The sequence below is a fragment of the Choristoneura fumiferana genome, chromosome 18 (assembly GCF_025370935.1).
Source record: "Choristoneura fumiferana chromosome 18, NRCan_CFum_1, whole genome shotgun sequence".
NCBI lineage: Eukaryota > Metazoa > Arthropoda > Insecta > Lepidoptera > Tortricidae > Choristoneura > Choristoneura fumiferana.
Genome location: NC_133489.1, coordinates 22,981,334 through 23,003,384, shown reverse-complemented (window position 1 = coordinate 23,003,384; position 22,051 = coordinate 22,981,334). Strand labels below are relative to the sequence as shown.

Below are 22,051 nucleotides of genomic sequence, written 5' to 3'. Positions count from 1 at the left end.
GAGAATTTGAATTTGAAAAAACGTCTTGTTTTCTTTCTATTTCCATAACGCTAAACATAGCAATCTGAACCTCGAAATAACACAAAAAATATACTGATATAAGGCGGGCTATAATTCAAATTCAAATTATTAATTTCAGTTAAGAGTCCATAAGGTTAGGTTAGATAATAAAGTCTCACAACTAATGTTAGAACACATGATTATTAAATAGATACGGATTCATTTTAGAGCACCCTTGTCTAGGCCACTATAGACCCACCGCTTCTAATCTATCTTATCTATATTAGAACGGAAAGGAATTAAAATCGTAAGGCTAGAATTTAATTCAAAATGAACCTCCCATACTCGTACCTAGCTACTAATCATTATGCAGCCCTAATCTCGAAAAGCTCTATCTCAATCAGAGTAAGTTTTGAGGAAATCGACTTTTTGTAAATTGTATTTTCGCACCTTCAAAAACAATCCTTCTTAAAGATGTTAAAACTTATTTATAGTATTATGGACCATATATGTCTATATCATTGACATGATCACGAGACGACTACAGTCATAATAGAACAGTCGTCTCGTGATCATGGCGCATGCAACTGTGCCGAAATAACGAGCTTCTCTGAACAAAACCCGAATTTAAATCCCGTTTTTAATGATAACTTATTCGTCAATCGGATACGAGAGACAGAAAACTAAAATAATGAACTGAACTGACGCCAGAATAAGCAAACCCAAACTAAATCAAACCAACCCAAAATCGAACCATATCGTATCGTTTCGAATCGTAGATGTAACCAAAGTCTTAGATATTACGATCTAGCCTCTAAATGTCACTGTCACTTTGATAAAATAGGGCATATTCTAAGCTTGTACTTTATTAAGTTAATGAAACCTGTCTCGAGCACCTTTTCATGCCAACTCTTAGGGTTAGGCTTACCTTGAAATGTTTATTTCACTAGAAACAAAGATAAAACTTATTGTACTATAAGTAAATTCATCGTTGTTTGGAAGGCCCAAGGCTACAACTGACAGCGACAAAGTACAGCACAGCTTACGAAGTACCAGAGGGGTGGTTTCTTCATAATTATACTCGCTAGGAGGGAACTTGAGATAAGACACTTTACAGTGGATGAAGTGATAGCATCTTACGTATTTTAAGCTTAAATAGTAACTGGTACGTGATTAACCTGTCAGATCTGTCCTGTCAGGCTATACGCGCCGGGTATGCTACCGACTGCGCCATATACGCATGCTGGTAGCATACTTGGTACGTAGGTATAGCCAAGAGCCGCGGGATTGAATACCGTCCTATGCAACCCGAGAACTTCAAAAAAAGAAAGAGAAGAAAACGAATATTTTAACCAGTTCGAAGTATTATTTTCACGGGTGCTTTAAAAATGCCACGGACATTTTTCGGCAAATTACCCTATGCCTGTTTGTATGGAGCGAATTATCTGCACTCGCGTATTCTGCGACCCAAACGAACAAGTTGCGAACACGCAACTTTGTTTGATTATTAAACGACGAAATTTCATTAATTCGCGCATTTAAGGTAATATTATAAACAAAGGTTTACTTAAGCACTTTGTTTGCGCGCTTTCGTTCGGCGATAAAGGAGTTAATATTTAAGAAGATTTCCGAACTGACATATGGCATACAAGCCTTCACCATGTTGCTTCACTCGCATAACCGTTAGACCGGATGTTCAAATTGAAATCCTGAAATTTCACTACGGGTACATTTCCGTGGACTTGGCCAAGAATTGGCCTTCATTTAGGTACTGCATCTATGTATTTTTGTTTGTATTTTACAAGCTTTTATTAACAGACTTCAAAAATGGAGGAGGTTCTATATATGTTCCAATGTTTGATTGTCAAAATTCTTTTTTTATTCGAAAGGGTATTTTTCTGAGGTGGTCCCATTGTCACCAAGTCTCAAAGCAAACCTCAAATTTTATAGGTACAGTCAGCGTCATATAGTGCGTAGCAGTTAAGATCACCAAATACTTGGAAACATCCAAATAGTCATTAACATTGACCCAATCAAAGCGATCAAATTGCTCAGGACATCCATCGTGTACAAATAAATCGGAGCACGCACATCACCACTGGTAGCGTAGCAGCCATAATGTCCAAAAGTATGGGACACACTAGAAAACTGAGCTTTATTTAAAAGGTTTAAGGTTTAATCTCGAGTTGAGTGCTAAATAACATTAGGTAACACGTAATAAGATTCGACTTTTCGTTTTTGACAATCACCGAAAAGAGTACCAACTTGTCAGTGATCGTTTCGTCTCTTTCATTTGAAGCCTGACGCCTTTTTTTCACATTTTTATTTACATTGTCAGAATTTCGGATTAACGGATTTCCTTTTAAATATGGCTTGAATTGGCCAGTATAATTACAATATAAAAGAGTTTTTATTTAATTAAAAAGGTAATGACATGTGCATTTTGCACCAAGAGACTGAAAATAGAACACCGTTCACGTTGTATTAAAGATGACTAGCTAACTAGATAATTGGACCTTATACGGTATATAATAAAGTCAATTTTTCTGTGGTGTCCCATACTTTTGGATACTTTGGCTGCTACGGTACTAATGTCGGCTTCAATGTTATAAAGTATTTGACGACGGGCGTGCTCCGGTATATTTGTACACGATGGCTGTCTCGAACAATTTGACCGCTTTGACTGAGTCACTGGTAATGACTATTTTGTATGTTTCCAAATATTTGGTGATCTTGACTGCTACGTACTATATGACGCTGACTGTACACCTATGACGATTTTGGTACTTTTTGCATTAAAATGAAGATTTAAGTACATTCAGAAAGTATCATTTATCACTGGACCTGATGAAGAAGACCGTAGATGACCAATGGAACTCGTCAAAGCTAAGTAATGCTCGCTCGTCTATAAACGATCATGATTAACATACCTGAATAAGCGAATAAGAAGAAGCTTTAAGTTAATGATTCTTTTGAACTGATCTGATGCTGAAGCCAGAAAGTAGGCAACGTAACTAAGTCGTGTTTGGGCTTAATGGAATCGTTGTGAGATGTACTTTGGCTACGAATCACTAAAAAGTGAGAAATAAAGAAATTTTTTAACAAAAAAGTAAAACCGACTCCAAAAAAATCGGTTCCATTTTTTTTATATTTTTTTGGAGTCGGTTTTACTTTTTTGTTAAAAAAAATCTTTTAGTTTCACCTGTCCCGTTGTCTGTGACGTCTGTATCTTGCAAGTTAAATTCGACCAACTTCCAGTAGTCGGATTGACTTCAAACTTACATGCATATGTAAATTGCGTGACAATACAATAATCTGGTAATGACATCCTGGTAGTCCGGCCAGGATCGTCTCCACATGACGGAACTCTTCAACGGTTAATAGCATCGACTTAAAATTTGGTGTGCAAATGTAGTTTGGTTGACAATACAAGTACAGTCAGCAAAAAAAACTTGAATTAAAATAAAAATAAAACCAAAAAGTTTTTAATTATTAACTGTAACTTCAACTAGTTGCGTAATTTCGAAGTTAGAGTTATCTTCAAGGCTCACGGAGCTCAGAAATGAAGTAACTCTAATTAGCATACTGAAACCGAGTTAAAAACTTGCCTTATTAGGAATATACCGCGTCGCCGGGCAAATAAACTAGTACTTTAATATTCCGAGCATTATTAAGCGTATGTTGCATCATGTTAATATCATGCTAATTTCAAGTCGGCCGTCGCATCTCTGGGTAAGTAAATCTTTGCAAGTTGTTTACTTAAAAATACTTAACTTATTAAAATGTACTATGTACTTAAATTCACCCATGTACAAAAATCTTGTGTGTGCTGTATGTTTTTCATACAAACTCAAAATAGTAAACAGACCTTGGTTTTCTACTGTACAGCGATATTTCAATATTGCAATAAGTTCAGCGTTTACTTCTAGTCTAGACAGTAGTAGTTACATTTTTATTTCACGCTCGGGTTCCATGCACATTGTTTTGAGCTTGCATGATAACTAAATCACACCCACAGTATTTTGAAAGGCGAACAGATGTTTCTGTAAGACATCAGAGAGTGCAATATAAGAATCTTCTTCATCAGCCACCATGCCATGCGTATATGTACAAAAGAAATGCGTTCAATATGTCAATATGGCTTTTTAATAGTCATATTAAATATAATGACCCGGATAACTCACGTCTTAAATCGAGTTTAGCTCGACATGTTTCGGGCTAATCCGTAGCCCTTCGTCTTCGGAGCAACGCGACTCAGCGGCTGCTGCAACACGCGCACTGCGCGCCGCCGCTCTGCTCGCGCGACTACCCGACGAAACTGACACCGGCACACAACTACCCACGTTTTCATCATGATTACAACTGTCAAATGTAGGGTAGCACACAACACTAACAATATCGCTCTGTAAAGGTACGTTCACACACACCGATGACGCAGCACGAGTATTTAACACCGTTTTCCAACTCGGAGGTACCGTCCAACCACTATCCCGGTTGAAATTCGGCCGACGACTAATCTCGATGGCTTCACGCACTTTCCGCGGAATGAAAAATTTCTCTCTCGCAAGTACAGATACCTTATCAAATCTGATATAGTGCGTCGAATCCGAGTTCATTGAGTGCTCGGCCACAGCAGACCCCTTGTCGTCCTGTTTCCTCATACTGCGTATGTGCTCCGATACCCTTGTGGAAACGTTTCGTCCAGTCTCTCCAATATAGCTCTTGCCACAGGCACAGGGATCATATATACCCGGGGCCACTCAGGGGCTCCTTATCCTTCGGCGAACGTACCAACTGTCTGAGCTGCATATGAGGACGGAAAATCGACTTGATGCTATATCTTCGGCGTAACAAGTGTCCGATTTTATCCGTCACCCCTTTTATAAACGGTAAATATACCGGAACCCTCTCAGCTCCCACCGGTCTATGACGAGTCGACACGTTCACCACACGGTTGCACTGCCTCCAGTTGTACCCATTGCTTTCCAAAACCCGTCTCACGTGACTCAGTTCACGATCCACAAATTTTGGATCACAAATATTCAAGGCTCGATTTATCAACGTTCTAGGCAAAGAAAACAAATGACAAGGATGGTGGTGTGAATCTGCCCTCAAGTATCGATCCGTATGAGTTGGCTTACGATAAACTGTAGTTTCCAATTTACCACAGGGTCCCCGCATAACCAAAACATCTAAAAACGGCAACTGCCCATCATTCTCAATCTCCACCGTGAACTTAACCTTATCGTGCAAAGTGTTAAGGTAGTCCGAAAACTGCGACAAACTATCCCTGGACACAATCGCAAAAACGTCATCCACGTACCGCCACCAATATCTGGAACAACGGGAGCGTTGTTTAAAGCTCTTCCCTCCAACCACTCCATAAAATATTGGCGGTGACCGGAGCAATCGGTGAACCCATGGCCACTCCATCAACTTGCAAAAAGTAATCACCGCGCCAAACCAAATAGCCGCTCTTCAAACACAACTCAATTCCCTCCATATACGCGGTAGGTAAATCAGTGACACATAATAGGTCAGATATAATCTTTAAAGTCTCGTCTACCGGCACATTGGTGAAAAGAGAAGTAACGTCAAAGCTAACCATCAGTTCATCCTCACGCATATGGACATCATTCAACAAGGCAACGAAGTGTTTTGAATCTCTAATAAAACTCGACGACTTCCCCGTAAACCCCCAATAGCACAGACGACAGGTAACGGGCTAGCTTATACGTCGGCGAATCAATTTGACTCACTATGGGTCTCAGAGGCCAATTCGTTTTGTGTATTTTTGCAAGCCATAGATTTTCGGCGTAGTAGGGTTCTGTGGACGCAGCTTTGCAACTAAATTCTTGTCGGGTAGACTCTGCAAAAACTTGTTTACCTTGGTCGTCACTCTGGCAGTTGGATTATAAGTCACTTTTTTGTAAGTACCCTCATCAGCAAGTAATTGACAAATTTTGTCCTGATATACCAAAGTGTCGACGATAACCGTTGCATTACCCTTATCCGCTGGTAACACCAACACATCCGAATTATTACGCAACTCACGCAACGCCCTCAGCTCCCCGCATGGTATGTTGGATTTCGGTAAACGAGCCCTACGTAATAAAGAACGATGTCTTGTCTCATACACTCAGCATCCACGGAAGGAATCCTGTTCCGCATGATGACATTTTCCAGGCTAGTAATAATCATCTCGGTAGGTATTCGACTCGGAGTAGGAGCAAAATTAAGTCCCCGTGCTAATGCACGCTTAGCCAAACCATCCACACTCCTTGAAAATAAATTTATTACATTATCAGTGCCCAATGAACTCGGATTCGACGCACTATATCAGATTTGATAAGGTATCTGTACTTGCGAGAGAGAAATTTTTCATTCCGCGGAAAGTGCGTGAAGCCATCGAGATTAGTCGTCGGCCGAATTTCAACCGGGATAGTGGTTGGACGGTACCTCCGAGTTGGAAAACGGTGTTAATACTCGTGCTGCGTCATCGGTGTGTGTGAACGTACCTTTACAGAGCGATATTGTTAGTGTTGTGTGCTACCCTACATTTGACAGTTGTAATCATGATGAAAACGCGGTAGTTGTGTGCCGGTGTCAGTTTCGTCGGGTAGTCGCGCGAGCAGAGCGGCGGCGCGCAGTGCGCGTGTTGCAGCAGCCGCTGAGTCGCGTTGCTCCGAAGACGAAGGGCTACGGATTAGCCCGAAACATGTCGAGCTAAACTCGATTTAAGACGTGAGTTATCCGGGTCATTATATTTAATATGAGTGAGTCTCACGGTAGTTTCTTGTTCAAAATTTTTAATAGTCTTCCCGATTTTGAAGGGAACAGAATTTAGGGAAGAATTGACATCTTGATTGAATGAACATTGTTTTTATAGTGTTAAGGATACTTAGATATATGTCAAAGTACAATAAATAGTTTCTTTTTTAAGTTTAAATTAGTCAATCTGTAATTCCTCATGATTATAATGTAAATTTGCAATGATTTAATATTTCCACAATTTTTTTTTTGACATACTGTTACAATTATATTTTAAATTTTTGTCAAATTTTTAATTATAAATTATTTTTCTCATAATATTATGAAGGTATAGGCACTCACTGAAAATTTCTTTTTTAGGGTTCCGGAGCCAAAATGGCAAAAACGGAACCCTTATAGTTTCGCCATGTCTGTCTGTCTGTCTGTCTTACATGTCTTTATTAGGATAAACATATAATAGAATGACAGTCCAAGTCATCAACAACTGTAACTAAGAAACCATTCAAATCAAATTATGTGACAGAAACTAAAATACCTACTTTTAACTATTTGTATGGCTCAAACTGTAATACATATTATATTGTGGTATAAATAATATATCAGAATGAAGCTTATAGTTGTGCTCGTCTCTGTGGAATGCGAGTCGTTGCCCCCGACAGCGACTTTTAGTATTTCCACTATAAAATTCTCTACGAGGATTATTTGCGCTATGTTGCAGCAAGGGTGAAAGAAATGGAAATAATATACATTCTGGAATAACACAGGAATAGCGTCCTTTTTACGGCACTCGGTATATAGGGTATATAGGGTATCTTTACATTATTTCAGAATATATCATGATTGTTTAATTTAACTGAATTAAATACTTCTTTATCTAAATTAATAACTATACTTAGTTTGAACATTCGAGCGTTGTATTAAAAAAATATCAAATCATAATTTATTATAAGGAATATAAAAACATTCTTATTATTTACTCTCTTATTATTTAAAAAGCCGTGGTGGCCTAGTGGTTTGACCTATCGCCTCTCAAGCATAGGGTCGTGGGTTCCAACCCCGGCTCGCACCTATGAGTTTTTCGAAATTCATGTGCGGAATTACATTTGAAATTTACCACAAGCTTTGCGGTGAAGGAAAACATCGTGAGGAAACCTGCACAAACCTGCGAAGCAATTCAATGGTGTGTGTGAAGTTCCCAATCCGCACTGGGCCCGCGTGGGAACTATGGCCCAAGCCCTCTTGTTCTGAGAGGAGGCCTGTGCCTAGCAGTTGGACGTATATAGGCTGGGATGATTATTTACTCGCATTGTCTTACATACATTTTTATTATTTGACAAACCGAGTTCTGGAAGATTTTTTAAAAACCTATCTTAAAAAAAAAGGAAGGTATGGACGTTTTAAATTGTCGATTTTGGGTTGTCCGACATGCTCTTGGCTTCCTTTTAAAAAAAACAGCCGTAGTGAAAGTCGCGAAATCACAACATCATTTGCGCGGACCTGGGAGTTGAGAACTAAGTTCTACCAGCTTTGTGTGGTTTACTTTGTGCGGTTTATACTGGGATTCGGATCGTTGTTTGTATAATTTTTAGTTTAGTTTAACAACAAACATTTTAACTTAATGGAGAGAGAATTTGTACTCTGTTACGAAGTAGGTACCTAAATCTTTCGGCCGATATAATTCAATTTATTTGTGAGTACATTATGATTTTGATAAAAAAAAACATTTTTAATAGAAGCTTTTTTCTGACTGTACTTGTATTGTCACCCAAACTACATTTGCACAGGTACCAAATTTCAAGTCGATGCCATTAACCGTTGAAGAGTTCCGTCCTGTGGAGACGATCCTGGCCGGACTACTAGGATGTCACTACCAGATTATTGTATTGTCACGCAATTTATATAAGTATAACAAGTTTCAAGTCAATCCAACTACTTGAAGTTGGTCGAATTTAATTTGCAAGATTCGATTACAGACAGACAACGAGACAGGTGGAACTAAATAAAAGCTTGTAAAATAGATCAAGATTATGATGATTAACAGCTGCCTTGCCTTGCTTGCAGCTGGCTTGACAGTTCATCGTAAATTCTTAAAGGAGGCAGTGTTGTATGTTCTGTTTTGTGTATATGCGGTGTATATGTATATATGTATTTTGCATGTAGTTTATTTGTCTTGATATGTATTAGTTTATTGACTTCATTATTATGTATTAGTTTGTGTACCTATATTATGTATGTGTATTTGAAATGATTTTTTTTGAGTTAATTTAAATTTCGGTTCTTTTACTTTTTCATTGTACTTGTAGTGTCTACTCTTGTGTCTGATATCCTGTCAATCGCTCAAAGGTTAACTGGAAGAGATCCCTTTAAGGGATAAGTTCGCCTTTGTACATCTTATTATCCTGTGTTATGTTATTTCATGTGTTTTTATGTACAATAAAGAGTTTTACAATACAATACAATTAATGAGTGGAAACCAATTACCAGTGGGGGTCAATTCCGGGGTAGCGCAGCTGCTAGGTGGCAGCTGGCTACAGCAGTACAATACTAGCAAGATAAGCAGCTTCAGTTGCTGTCTACCGTGGAATTGATTTACTGCACGCCATTAGCAGTTGGAAAAAACGATATCGATGCGGAGTTATTGACCTTAATTATGTATGATCATTCCACAGAGATTATAGTGCCGAATCGAAAGATTAAATGAGGCACTTGTCCTCCGCCGACGAGAAGTTGAGAAGCGAGTAGAGTTGCTAACAACGTCGATAAGATTTGGCGAGCAGTGAGAAGCAAATGTATGGTTTGGATAGCTTTGTCGCTGGATTATAAGCTAGTGTACGAGGGCGACGGGTTTATTCACATCGTAGAACAGACATGTTTTTTCTCTCTTCGTGAGTTCTGACTGCCAATCTAGCATCGCTGAGCGATTTTTATCAAAGATAAAACTCTCATCTCAAGATAAATGTTCCCGGGGAATAAATTTTCTTGTGACACGGTATCTCTTTTGAAATATCAGTAGACTAAATTAAAGAGCAATTTATTGAATCAGGCGTTACTTTGCGGAGGTCCATATCAATGAACTAAAATAATTTCTTAGCTCACACATCTTCAGAGCAACACAACCGTACACCATGCTACCAGATGTTAGAGAGTCTAGGCTTTGTGTGCGTTCTTACAGTGTGGAGGTGGAGGAACTGCATGAACTTAGCTATAATAAGGTTGCGTGTGGGCACAGAAATTCTTTTAGTTTATTGAAAGAGCGATTACCAAGCTAAGTTATGCTGAGTGGGGAGCTATTTAGCGTCATGTATGTCTTTATCTGTTCTATGTTACTTTCTATGTTTGTTTTATGGCGTTAAATAAGGAAGCCGTGGTGGCCGAGTGGTTTGACCTATGGCCCCTCAAACAGAGGATCGTGGGTTCAAACCCCGGCTCGCACCTCTGAGTCTTTCGAAATTCATGTGCGGAATTACATTTGAAATTTACCACGAGCTTTACGGTGAAGGAAAACACCGCGAGGAAACCTGCACAAACCTGCGAAGCAATTGAATGGTGCGTGTGAAGTTCCGAATCCGCACTGGGCCCGCGTGGGAACTACTGCCCAAGCCCTCTCATTTTGAGGGGAGGCCTGTGCCCTGCAGTGGGACGTATATAGGCTGGGATGATGATGATGAAAACAATTTCAGCATCTATAAGCGACGTAAGATTAACAAATTCGGCCGGGTAGCCTTTTTAACGAGAACACAGACGATAGTTAAGTGATCGCTTCCACGACGGCGGCGGGACAACTGCCAAAGCCTGATTTTATTCCGGTTCAATCAACGCACTATCAAGTTTTGGATCAGCGGCGGGCGCGCGTGCCGCGGCGACGCACGGGCGGCTTAGAGGCCGTTAATTAATTGGCCCTCCGTTCGATCGCCCACGTGTCGTGATGAGATGATTGCGCGACTTGAGGGCTACTACGAAATTCAAAGATTGAAGTTTGTATCGTACCGTCTCTCTCACTCTCGTATTAAATAATTAGCGTCAGCGGGACAGCAAGGTACTATCAGCCAAATAAGTGGTCTATCAATTTTTAAACAAGATCCTATCAAATGAATATGTCACTAAAGTCGAACTTTCAAGTTGACAGACACGTCTATTGGCATTATTGTGACATGCAAACGATTATCAACTTTAGGGTGGTAGACCACATATTTGGCTGATGGTACGAAGTTCGAATTTTGCACTTCGTAGTAGGTATGGTATAAGGGCCTGGAAAGGGGTGAGGATTGATTTGAAATTTTGTCGTAATAAAAGTGGTCGTTTTTGCATCCTAACCAATATTAAGTAAGCGAATATTTGTTTGTTTTTACGCTTCCACGCTTAAAGTACTCAATCAATGATAATAATACTCGATTTGGTATAGAGATATCTTGAGAAGGACATATAATTAACCGGATTTTTTTTATAGATCCCGCTCGCGCATCTGAATAGATGCAACGAAAACAAACATACTGGACCCCTCTTCTCTCCAACTTTCGGTCTAAAAAAGGGTTAAATGAAGCGCCATCTAGTAATCAAATATAGAAACTCTAATATCTTGCATCACACTATCAAAGTTTCTTTCGACGCTCTTCCTCCGGTCTTCGGTCCCCAGGCCATGTGGGGTAAACATATGCAGTGGGTACCTAAGTGTACAGTCCTAAATGAATGTGATTGCGTACATTTACCCACATCGTCCGATTAGCCCACATGACTTTAACATCTCCTTGGAGAGACCTCTCAATTGTAGCCACCCCACAGCTTATTAAAACTTAATTCAGAGCGCACAAAATACAAGTAAAATTCACACAGCAACAAATTCCGATAAAACACAAAGTGTACAACAAAAGCCCCTAATCGCTCCGCTGATGATAATTGCCTCCGATTGTTTACCTCTTCCAAATCCCAAAGGAAAATTGCTACCAATTCCAGAATTACCAGAACAGAAACAAAACCCGCCGATAAGCTCATTACGTCGTTCAATGTCGTTACATTGCACGTTGGGTTGTCCGACCATGATTGATGCTCCTAATGATCGCGGCATTGTACTGCGCACTTTGTAGCGTCTGCTTGTAATTGACAGGTCGGAGGTACAGGGGAGGTTTCGTAAATTTTAATCAAGTCATTACCTTGCTCCGATACAGCCTTTCAACGTTGTGCGGCGAAATTCTTACCGTTCGATTTAACTTACTTTTCGTTAGGCACTTGTCTCACCGCCAACGAGGAAACGATTGGCTATCGACTATTTTCTCGCTCAAGAAACGAACAAAAGGTAATAAGATCCTGTGTGAGTAAAAGAGACACATATATTAATAGTTGATTGCTGGCTGTTCACACTGTCGGCGAGAACTCGCTCGTACATCTTTTGTCGCAGCGACAAGAGCGATAAAACTCGCTGAGCTACAGATACTCGCTCAGCTTGGCGGCCGCCCCGCACGAGCGAGTCGAGTGGAGCGAGTAATCGCCCGTCGCACGCGAACACTCGCTTACATACAGCCGAGCGACAAAACTACACTCGCTTCTCGCTGCTCGCCCAATCGTTTCTAGTTACTCGCTCTACTCGCTTCTTGCTCATCGTCGGCGGTGGGACAAGTGCCTTAGATAGGCGGGAATAGGCTGTAGGATGGTATCGTTTAACGAACCTGGTGGTAGAGTCTGACCAACTAATCCTTGCTCAAGAAATATAAAGTAAATCTCGTTTTAGAAAACCCTAAAAATTTGTCCAGCAAGCAGCAATGTGTTTAAAAATTCAATTGTGACAAATGTAATACTGGACTACTCACATTCGTACGAATACAAGAACAAACAAGACATTGTGGGATGACATTTTTAAATGACCTAAGTCGGCGTTTGATGTATGACCTTGAGTGTTTTGGGAAAAAAATGAAAGATAGACGAGGGTAGGTTTTATAGGTTATAAATGACCTTTTCCCGGCAACTTATTGACAACTTGTCAAGTGAACCGTGTGCCTATAGGTATTATCTGAATATAATCTGAGTATAATCTGAATCTCACGGTAGCTTTTATTCACAGATCAGAGGCCGTATTGCCTAAAGGGCCCCATATATGGTATGATTCATCTGTACGATCGATCTGATGAAAATCATGACGATTGATCATAAAGAGCCATACACTGTCGATTCATCATTACGATATTCATGATTGCATGGGATTTTGTTGCGATCTCCGACATCGTCTTCGATGAAGTAAATCGTTATCGATCTTGACATACACTATCGATTCGTCATTTCGATCGCTCTGAAGCGACGGATCGTACAGAAAAATCGTACCGTGTATGGGGCCCTTAAGAGAAATTTCCCTGCCGGCCGCGCGGCCGCGTTAGGTATTCGTTTGGGATATTGCTCTTTATCGATCGTGACATAAGCGCTCGCAGCCGTCCCCCTCATGCCTTCCGCAACGACGTCCGTAATTTATATCGAGATAGCTTTTTTTTTATTATACCACGTCGGTGGCAAACAGGCATGCGGCCCGCCTGATGTTAAGCAATTACCGCCGCCTAGAAACGCTTGCAACACCCGAAGTATCACTCGCGCGTTGCCGACCCTGCATAAACCTTTTTATACCCCTTTTGAAGACCTCCATGCTGTAACTCGCTGGCAAAACCACGACAGGAAGTTCATTCCACAATTTAAGTGTTCTATGGAGAAAACACCTTTTGAACCGAACGGTACGCGACCGTTGTGACTCCAACATGTGGGGATGAACTCCCTGTCTATGGCGAGCGGTGCGATTGTAGAAAGTTGCTGTAGGCATCATGTCAAAGAGTTCTTCAGAACACAGTCCGTTATAAAGGCACACACAGAGAGAGGCGGAGTCTCTCCTGAAAGTCAACGGCTCTAAACCGCCTGTTAGTTTGGGATCGTCGACAATCTTAACTGCGCGTTTCTGTTCCGAGTCAAGTGGACTTAGCTGGTATCCTGGTGCGCCCGCCCATAGGTGAGAGCAGTACTCCAAGTGGGGCCTGACTTGCGCTTTATAGAGCAGCAGCCTTTGCCTCGGGGTGAAGTAGCGCTTCACCCTATTGAGCACACCGAGTTTCTTAGACGCCAGCTTTGCTTTGCTATCCAGATGACTGCGGTACTGCACATCGCTCGAGATATCAACACCAAGGATCTCAATACTTTGAGCCAAGGGCTGTGTTCTGAAACTGCGGAGTTACAGCGAAGGGGGTTTTCTTAGCGGTGAATGCGCAAACTTGTGTCTTCGTGGGGTTAAAGCGGACTAAATTAACTTGTCCCCAATCAGAGACTTTGGCTAGAGTGCTCTCAATTTCAGACACAAGTTTACTCCGACCCTCCACCACGGAACGAGGGATGTTTGTTCTCCCCGTGTAATACGCGTCTCCGGTACTAGCTGTAGGCTTTTCAAGATTTGGGCGGTTGAATTTTGGGTTTCGTTGTCCTCATATTATACGAAAAGCATAGCACAGAAATCAATGATATTTTACAATCAAGATATTCATTATAATTATTTTCTATGCCTGTGGTTTTTTCAATTTTTGTAAAAATGCGTTATTAGTCTGTAATTCTCGTGCAAAGTTGACATCTTTTTTTTTGCCGACTTCTGAGCTCCTGTAACTGTAATTCTGATATTACACATTTATATGAAAATCTGAAAAACCACAGGCATACCTAGATAATTACAACTAGTGCATACTTACAACATTTCACCTATTTCTGTTGCCTAGTTTTCAAATGAGACCGGGACTACGTTTGTATGGAGAATGGAAGGAAGAGACTTCTCTTAAAGGAGACAGTTTTCGCATACAAAATCTGTCACTTAATTGCGAAACGTTAGGCAATAAGACAATAGGGGGTAATTTCGATTCTGGTTTTGACTGCGGCCAATTATTAATAATAATAATATCATTTATTTCATGTAACTGGGACACATTATTATGTTAGTAGTCGTTGCTTCATTTCTAAAGATCAGTAGGTACTTACTTATAAATTATTAGAAAAACTATTTTATTTATTCTACCACAGTATCACTCTGGTAGGGTAGTTAACACATGAGACGACGATAAAATTCTAACACCTACGCGACAACATTTCCATCCTCACCATTTAGACGGTTGGCGGTCCTCTACTGTGCGTTTTTCCAGAAATTTCCTGCCTCGCACAGCAAAACTCTGGAATGAACTATCGCCTGCGGTATTCCCGGACCGATATGACCTTCAAGTTTTCAAGAAAAGAGCGTACTCCTACTTAAAGGCCGGCAACGCACTTGTGACTCTTCTGGCGTTGCAGGTGTCCATGGGCGACGGTAATCGCTTACCATCAGGCGATTCGCCTGCTCGTTTGCCCCCTATACCATAAAAAAAAAACATTAAATATATTAAAGAAACCAACTAGACTCAGAATATTTAGCAAAGTAGACGTTTTATAAACTGTTTTAAAAGCTGTTTCTTCAGTAAGGCTTACCGCTTCTTATTTACACAGTTGAACGCTCAGACAGTTCTCTAAAAGAGGTGATTAAAATTCAAAACGTTTGCAGTTGGTATAAAAACGCCGAGTTAATAATTAAAGGGGATTTAACATTAGTTTCCTCTAAGCTTTGATAATTGTCAATGTATTTCGTAGAGTCAAATTTCTTGGAAGATTTTTGAGCGTAGCTTTTGAGTTATCGCATCAGTTTTTTTTATTGTTATCATCTAAGACTAAGGTAAACGTATGACAGCTCGTCACTGACCCAATAGTCGTCAGTTGTTATGAAGTAAATCCTGACTGATTACAACTATGATGTTTCTGAATAAAAAAAATATACACTCAGCGGCACAAATTTGGCCCAGTCTCCATAAAAATATAGCTATTACTGCATACAAATGTATGCCAAATGCAAATGTAATTCCGCACATGAATTTCGATAAACTCAAGAGGTGTGAGCCGGGGTTTGAACCCACGACACTCACAGACCCTCGTAGTGGTAGTTAGTATATCAAATTTACAAGGAAAACTATAACGGCTAAGTTTGCTTGAGAATTACGAGTAAATAGCAGCATAAGGTATAAAATATACCTATACTTGAAAGATTCCAAACAAAATACAAAATTCATAGAAAAATATTACTACATTTTATCGTAATAGCTACGGAACCCTATCTTGGCCGTGTCCGACACGCTCTTGGCTGGTTTTTTTCTTTCTTACTGTGACAGACTAAACCTTACCTGCTGAGCGTCCCTTTGTCCAAAATGGCCGATGTAGTTGGGAAACACGGTGAAGTTGTACGAGATGCGGTGCTGCTGACAGAAGCTGACGATGACGGGCAAGCAGACGCCGGGCGCCGGGTTCCTGGCGCCCGGGGGCTCCGTGGGCGCCGGCCACGTCACCACCGTGGAGCGGTTCACCACCTTGGCGACACGTACTGGGGACAAATGCGTCAGTTGTAGGGCGGTTAATTGTGGTTTAAATCATATTAGTTTCTGTTTAAAGGTCTCTACCCATCACACCGTATCATACCATGCCCATAATAGCAGTGTCAGGCAAAAATATATTCTTTGTATTGAATAGTATGAGACTATGCCCACTAGCATGTCTCCTGACCAACCGTCGCGGTCGCGTGTCATGTATGCGCTTGACATTCCGTTCCTGGCACGTTCGTTACGGTAATGACATGATACGGTGTATAACGTTTTAAACTTTCGTGATTCTCACTCATAGTCAAAATACCACAAACGGGACTTATCACGCCAATATTACACAAGTAATATTTAGTGATAAGTCCCGTTTGTGGTATTTTGCTACGATACGGTGTAGTTGGTAGAGACCATATTTTTTTTTTCACGAGCTTTTGTTAATATGAATATGTCTGAATATTTTGAACATGAAACTACCGTGAGACTCACTCATATTAAATGTTATTATAACGGATAACTCACGTCTTAAACCGAGTTTTAGCTCGACATGTTTCGGGCTATTTCGTAGCTCCCTTCCTCCAGGAGCACGCGAACCGGCGGATGCCGCAACACGCACACTACGCGCCACCGCTCTGCTCGCACGACAACAGTAGCCCGAAACATGTCGAGCTAAACTCGGTTTAAGACGTGAGTTATCCGTTATAATAACATTTTAATATAGAAAGATAGAAAAAGTTTATTCTGCTAAGAGTTACATTTTAATTTACATTTGTGTGCCAAACTACAGAGCAGTCATTTGGGCACTTTAGCTCTTGGTTAATAAAGTTACAAAACACAAGTAACGCTTAACATAGGATAATTAGTATTAAGAACTTGCTATGGTTGTGTTATGTTATGACTTAAGACTATAAAAAGATTTTTTGTTTTTTTCGTTTTTATACTATTAGAAAACCAGACATTTGAATGCCAAGCACGCCATATACCACGACTTATTATTAAAAACAAAAAAAAAATTTTAATTATCTATAAAAGATTTTTTCAATTTCAACTTAAATATATGTCTGAATATGTTGATTAATTACATTTGAAATTTACCACGAGCTTTACGGTGAAGGAAAAACATCGTGAGGAAACCTGCACAAATCTGCGAAGCAATTCAATGGTGTGTGTGAAGTTCCCAATCCGCACTGGGCCCGCGTGGGAACTACTGCCCAAGCCCTCTCATTCTGAGGGGAGGCCTGTGCCCTGCAGTGGGACGTATATAGGCTGGGATGATGATGATGATGATGATGTTGATTAATTAACTTGACTTTGTTAGTGATTATTGGTAAATTTTATTATATTACTAGCCTGTTACCTGCGACTCCGTCCGCGTAGAATTCGGTTTTTACTATCCCGCTGGAAGTATAAAATTTTCCGGGATAAACTATCCTATGTCCTTCCCCGGGACTCAAACTATCTGTATACCGAATTTTATCTAAATCGGTTCAGCGGTTTAGACGTGATGAAGTAACAAACATTCAAACAAACAAACAGACTTACAAACTTTCGCATTTATTATATTAAGTAAACTAAATTCCTGTAAATCGATTAAAGATAGTGCTATGTAAATACTAATTCTAGCATGTAAGTGTACTTTAATACTAACAAATTATGGGTATTTATGTCTGAAATAAATGACTTGAATTGAATTGAATTGAATTTTTGTTCGTCATATGAATATTAAGTTACAAGTGAATCCGATTAGACACGAGATTCAATAGCTTTGACATGAGCGTGGTGGTTCAGCCGTATAGTGTTGGAATTCTAAACTGGAGGTCTAGAATTCAAATATTTTTTTAGTTTACGATTTACTTTTAAACTTTTAGTTAAATGAATAGGTATATTCTTTAACAAAGAGCTTTTGCTCGGTCGCTCAGGTACTATTAATTCAAAGTGAAAGTCAAAATATCTTTATTCAATTTAGGCACTTATGAATGTCAATAAAAAAATCTACCACCGGTTCGGAAAAACCTCTGTTGAGAAGAATCCGGCAAGAAACTCAACGAGGCACATATCTTTTTTTAAACAGATTTACGAGTACAATATTATTAAAACATCACAAATATTTAGACAACTTTATTTTTAACACAGTAAGTTCGCTATTTGAAGGGATCGCTAATGATCGGATTTATTTCCAAATATCCCTATCCATGATATAATCCTTAACTTTATAATACGCCTTTGATATTAATGTCTTCTTGACAATAGATCTGAATTTTGTATCCGTTTCAATTGTAATATTTTTTGGAATTTTATTATAAAAATTATAAAATTATAGAACTTATTTCACGATTGTTTTGTTAGACAAAGCGCTTTTCAGTTCGACTTACGATTAAATTAATCGAATTTAATTAATTAGTAGTTAGAATATGGTAAATATTTCATCATCATCATCATCATCATCATCAGCCGGAAGACTTCCATTGATGAACAAAGGCCTCACCCTTAGAACGCCACAATGAACTACAACTCTCCACTCGCGTATACCGGTTACATCTGGCCGGTGGTGGTTAGTATTGATTTTATTATAATTAGTAGTAATTAGTGGATAGTAGGTTGGTGTAGGAGCTCGTTTACCTTTACTTTCCCGAATTTCACTTGCCATAACAACGTTTGCCATAAAATGCTGTTTTCAGGATTTTTTTAAATGTCATCATATAGATTGCAGTAGGTAAGGTTAGGTTACTTTATGGCAAATGAAAATTATAGAAAACGATACATTCGAGTATATGAAATTCGGGCAAATGATAGAGAACCGTTCAACGGTGAAGTGATAATTAATTAAAGGACATATCTAGCTCAATTTAGTACCCTCAAAGGTTTAAAGTACGTTTGACTGTCAATGAACTAAAAACAATAACTTTGCTAACCCGCAACCTTACGATAGATAGCTAAGCTACATATGCAACTAATCCGTATTCAATGCAGCTCCTCCGGTTCTCTATCGTTTGCCCGAATTTCATATGCTAATTGTTTGTAATTGTTTATTTTAGTTTACTTTGAAATATGTGATAACTTTCTGCCAAGTTTCTTGCGGCGCATTGTTCTTGGCAATGATGGTCTTTCCGAAAGCGCTGGTAGTTTTAAAAAAGTGACATATAAAAGAGCCCTTTGCGGCCTACTTGTAGAATACGTTTTTAATTTTGAATTTTGAACTGCCACACAAAACTTCTTCAATTGTTTGTACAATCGGAAGCCAACAAAGTCCCCAAAACAGAGAACCGTGAATAAATCCAAGCTAAAAACTAGTGAAACAAAGCCGTAATGGACCTAAAAAATTTAAGCAGAATTAATTTAAAGGTCTTCGGACGCGTAACGGTCGTGCCGACATTCCTCGGCCAGGAATGGCCGTCCCTGAGCAAAAATTTTGTCAGACATGCGGTAATTAAGCCTTGGGATCTTTTTAAACGCAGGCTGTGCGTCTCGCTGTTATGATTATGGCTGAAAGGCTGTAATGTAACGCTCTGGTACTTATTTTGAGATGTTCGCATTTTAAATTGGCTTCACTGAGATTTAATGAAATAAATCCGGATAATTCACGTCTCACGTCAAAGTCAAGTCAAAATATCTTTATTCAATTTAGGCTATAACAAGCACTTATGAATGTCAAAAAAATCTACCACCGGTTCGGAAAAACCTCTGTTGGTTTTAGCCAGTCTGTAAGATGGAACTTTTAGATTCCCTGTGTTTCTAGTAGCCTTTGGCTTGTCGACGTTAGTGGGAACATCACATACGATCTTCCGATACATGATTATTTCAAAAACATAAAGCGACGGCAAGGTTAGGATACCTGTTTCCTTAAAAAAAGTTCTTAAAGATTAACGCGTCTTCAAATTATAAATTGCTCTAATTGCTCTCTTTTGTAAGATAAAAATTGACTCAATGTCTGCAGCAGATCCCCATAAAATAAGGCCGCACGTGTTTTTGGCAGTCGGGTATTGTTTTTTTTTTCTTACTGAATGTTTTCTTCTTTCCAATTAGCGGTTCACCTATTGTTTCTAAAATACAACGCGTTATAAAAGCAAGTAAAACTGAAACGACCCACAATACACGAGCCCTTAGATGTGTACAGTGTAATTTTAACAACCAAAACGCGAGCCGCACGCCAAATGAAACAAAAACGCTCTAAGAAAAGGCGTGGAAAGTCGCAAATTTGTCAAGACAAAGCGCACAATATTTCATGACGCTTTTGTACAGAGAAAGGAGTTTTTTCTGTGTTAGAACTTTTCTGTTAAATACAATTATGTAGATTAAAATAAAACTGGAGTTTGAATTCTGTCTAATGTTTGCTAATAGCTTGCCTCTGCTCTGGACGAATCATAGTCCTATTTCAACACCTTTATAGTTTTATTTTAAAGTTTTATTCTACGTTAATGGTGACCTCTAAGAGCCTGAGACTCGTTGGCTTGAGACAATGTCATTACATTATTAAATTATGTAGATGACAATGCAATGCAGTTAGCAAAAAGTACAGCTAAATTACTTTTTGATGTGAAAGTTTTGAATAATAATATTATCTTGGGACAAATTACACCAATTGACCTGACCCCAAACTAAGCAAAGCTTAGCTATGTTTTCTTAAAATCGGTTTAGCCGTTTTGGAGATATTCCACTTTGAAAGGACAATGTCGAGGGTTTTCAACTTTTCTATGTAAGTTGGTCATAATATTTTGATCCAATGCCCGTGGTTAGATTGAATTGAATTTGATATACGAAGATTTAAGTGCTGTGAACCGATATCAAAACAAATTGTTAACCTACAATCAACTACCAGAGCGTAATTAATTTTTGAAATATTTTCGAGCAGCAATGTTATGCGTACATTATTTGATACGAGAGAGAAGCGTTCTGTGACAAGTGCGACGTTTTGAATAAACACAAAGTGGTATCGCGTAGTGATACATTGCTTGCGTATCGCGTAGTGATACATTGCTTGCTAATTAATTTCGTAAGGAAAATAATAAGTCTAATTTTTTACTAAAACATAATAAAATGTGATTATTAGGGCCTTCACTAACTGCCCTTAAAGTTTGAGGTAGTATCAAAAATTCACGCTGTATAAGTAAGTATGGTCAGCCAAAAAAACCTCGTTTTCTATTCAAAAACCAACTTGAAATTTTGGGTTCATAGTGTACGTCTTTGGCAGGTAAATGTGATAAACATATTTCTTTACCTGTACAGCCGGGTTAGCTCTGAAGTACGCAAACAGCGCGCCCGTGATGGCCAGAAGTGCCACAGCGTTCAAGGCCAGCTGCATCACTCGGAACTTGTACGGCGTCCCCTCGTTGGTCACACCTCGCATGTCACGAAGCATCTGTTGACACAAAACTTTTACAGCTGGGATTTAATATGTACTTTTCGATGCCGACGAAGCCTTATGCGACTATCTTTTGACTGCCTGGTGACTTAACCTATTGCCGCCCAAGCTCTTAGTTTTTTGAATTTATACGCGAAACTGTATTAATTTCAAGAACCGTGCTGTCTGCCATTTAATTGCTAGGTAAAGGTAAACCAAAAATAAATGACTATTGTCAAGAGGGCGCTAGTGTTCTTATTTATATGGCAATAGTTCAGTATAGTCGGAACAATGACATCTTGACTTGTCTACAACGTTTACCTTAATTTGGAAAGGTTTTGTAGTGAAATAGTTTCATTCCCCAAGCGTTTTTTTTTTGCCAGTAGATTATTATAAACATTATTTACAATGATCCGTTGTTGACTACTAATCGTTTTGGGCATGTTTTGTTATTGTTCAAAGAAACCGCCACAGTGACACTGACAATCATTAAAATTATTGCCAGTGTAAGAAATTAGTTCCAATGAAATTCCGCAACATGGCGAAT

General features: G+C 39.3%; 1 protein-coding gene across 1 annotated transcript in view; it reads right to left on the bottom strand.

Annotated features, from left to right (window-relative positions):
- LOC141437964 (atrial natriuretic peptide-converting enzyme-like) overlaps window positions 1-22,051 on the bottom strand; it is a gene marked incomplete in the record, with an annotated part of 181,873 nt that overhangs the window by 62,748 nt on the left and 97,074 nt on the right. The window contains 2 exon segments of the mRNA XM_074101573.1: window positions 15,978-16,160; window positions 21,370-21,522. Of these exon segments, the coding sequence (XP_073957674.1) occupies window positions 15,978-16,160; window positions 21,370-21,522 (336 nt within the window).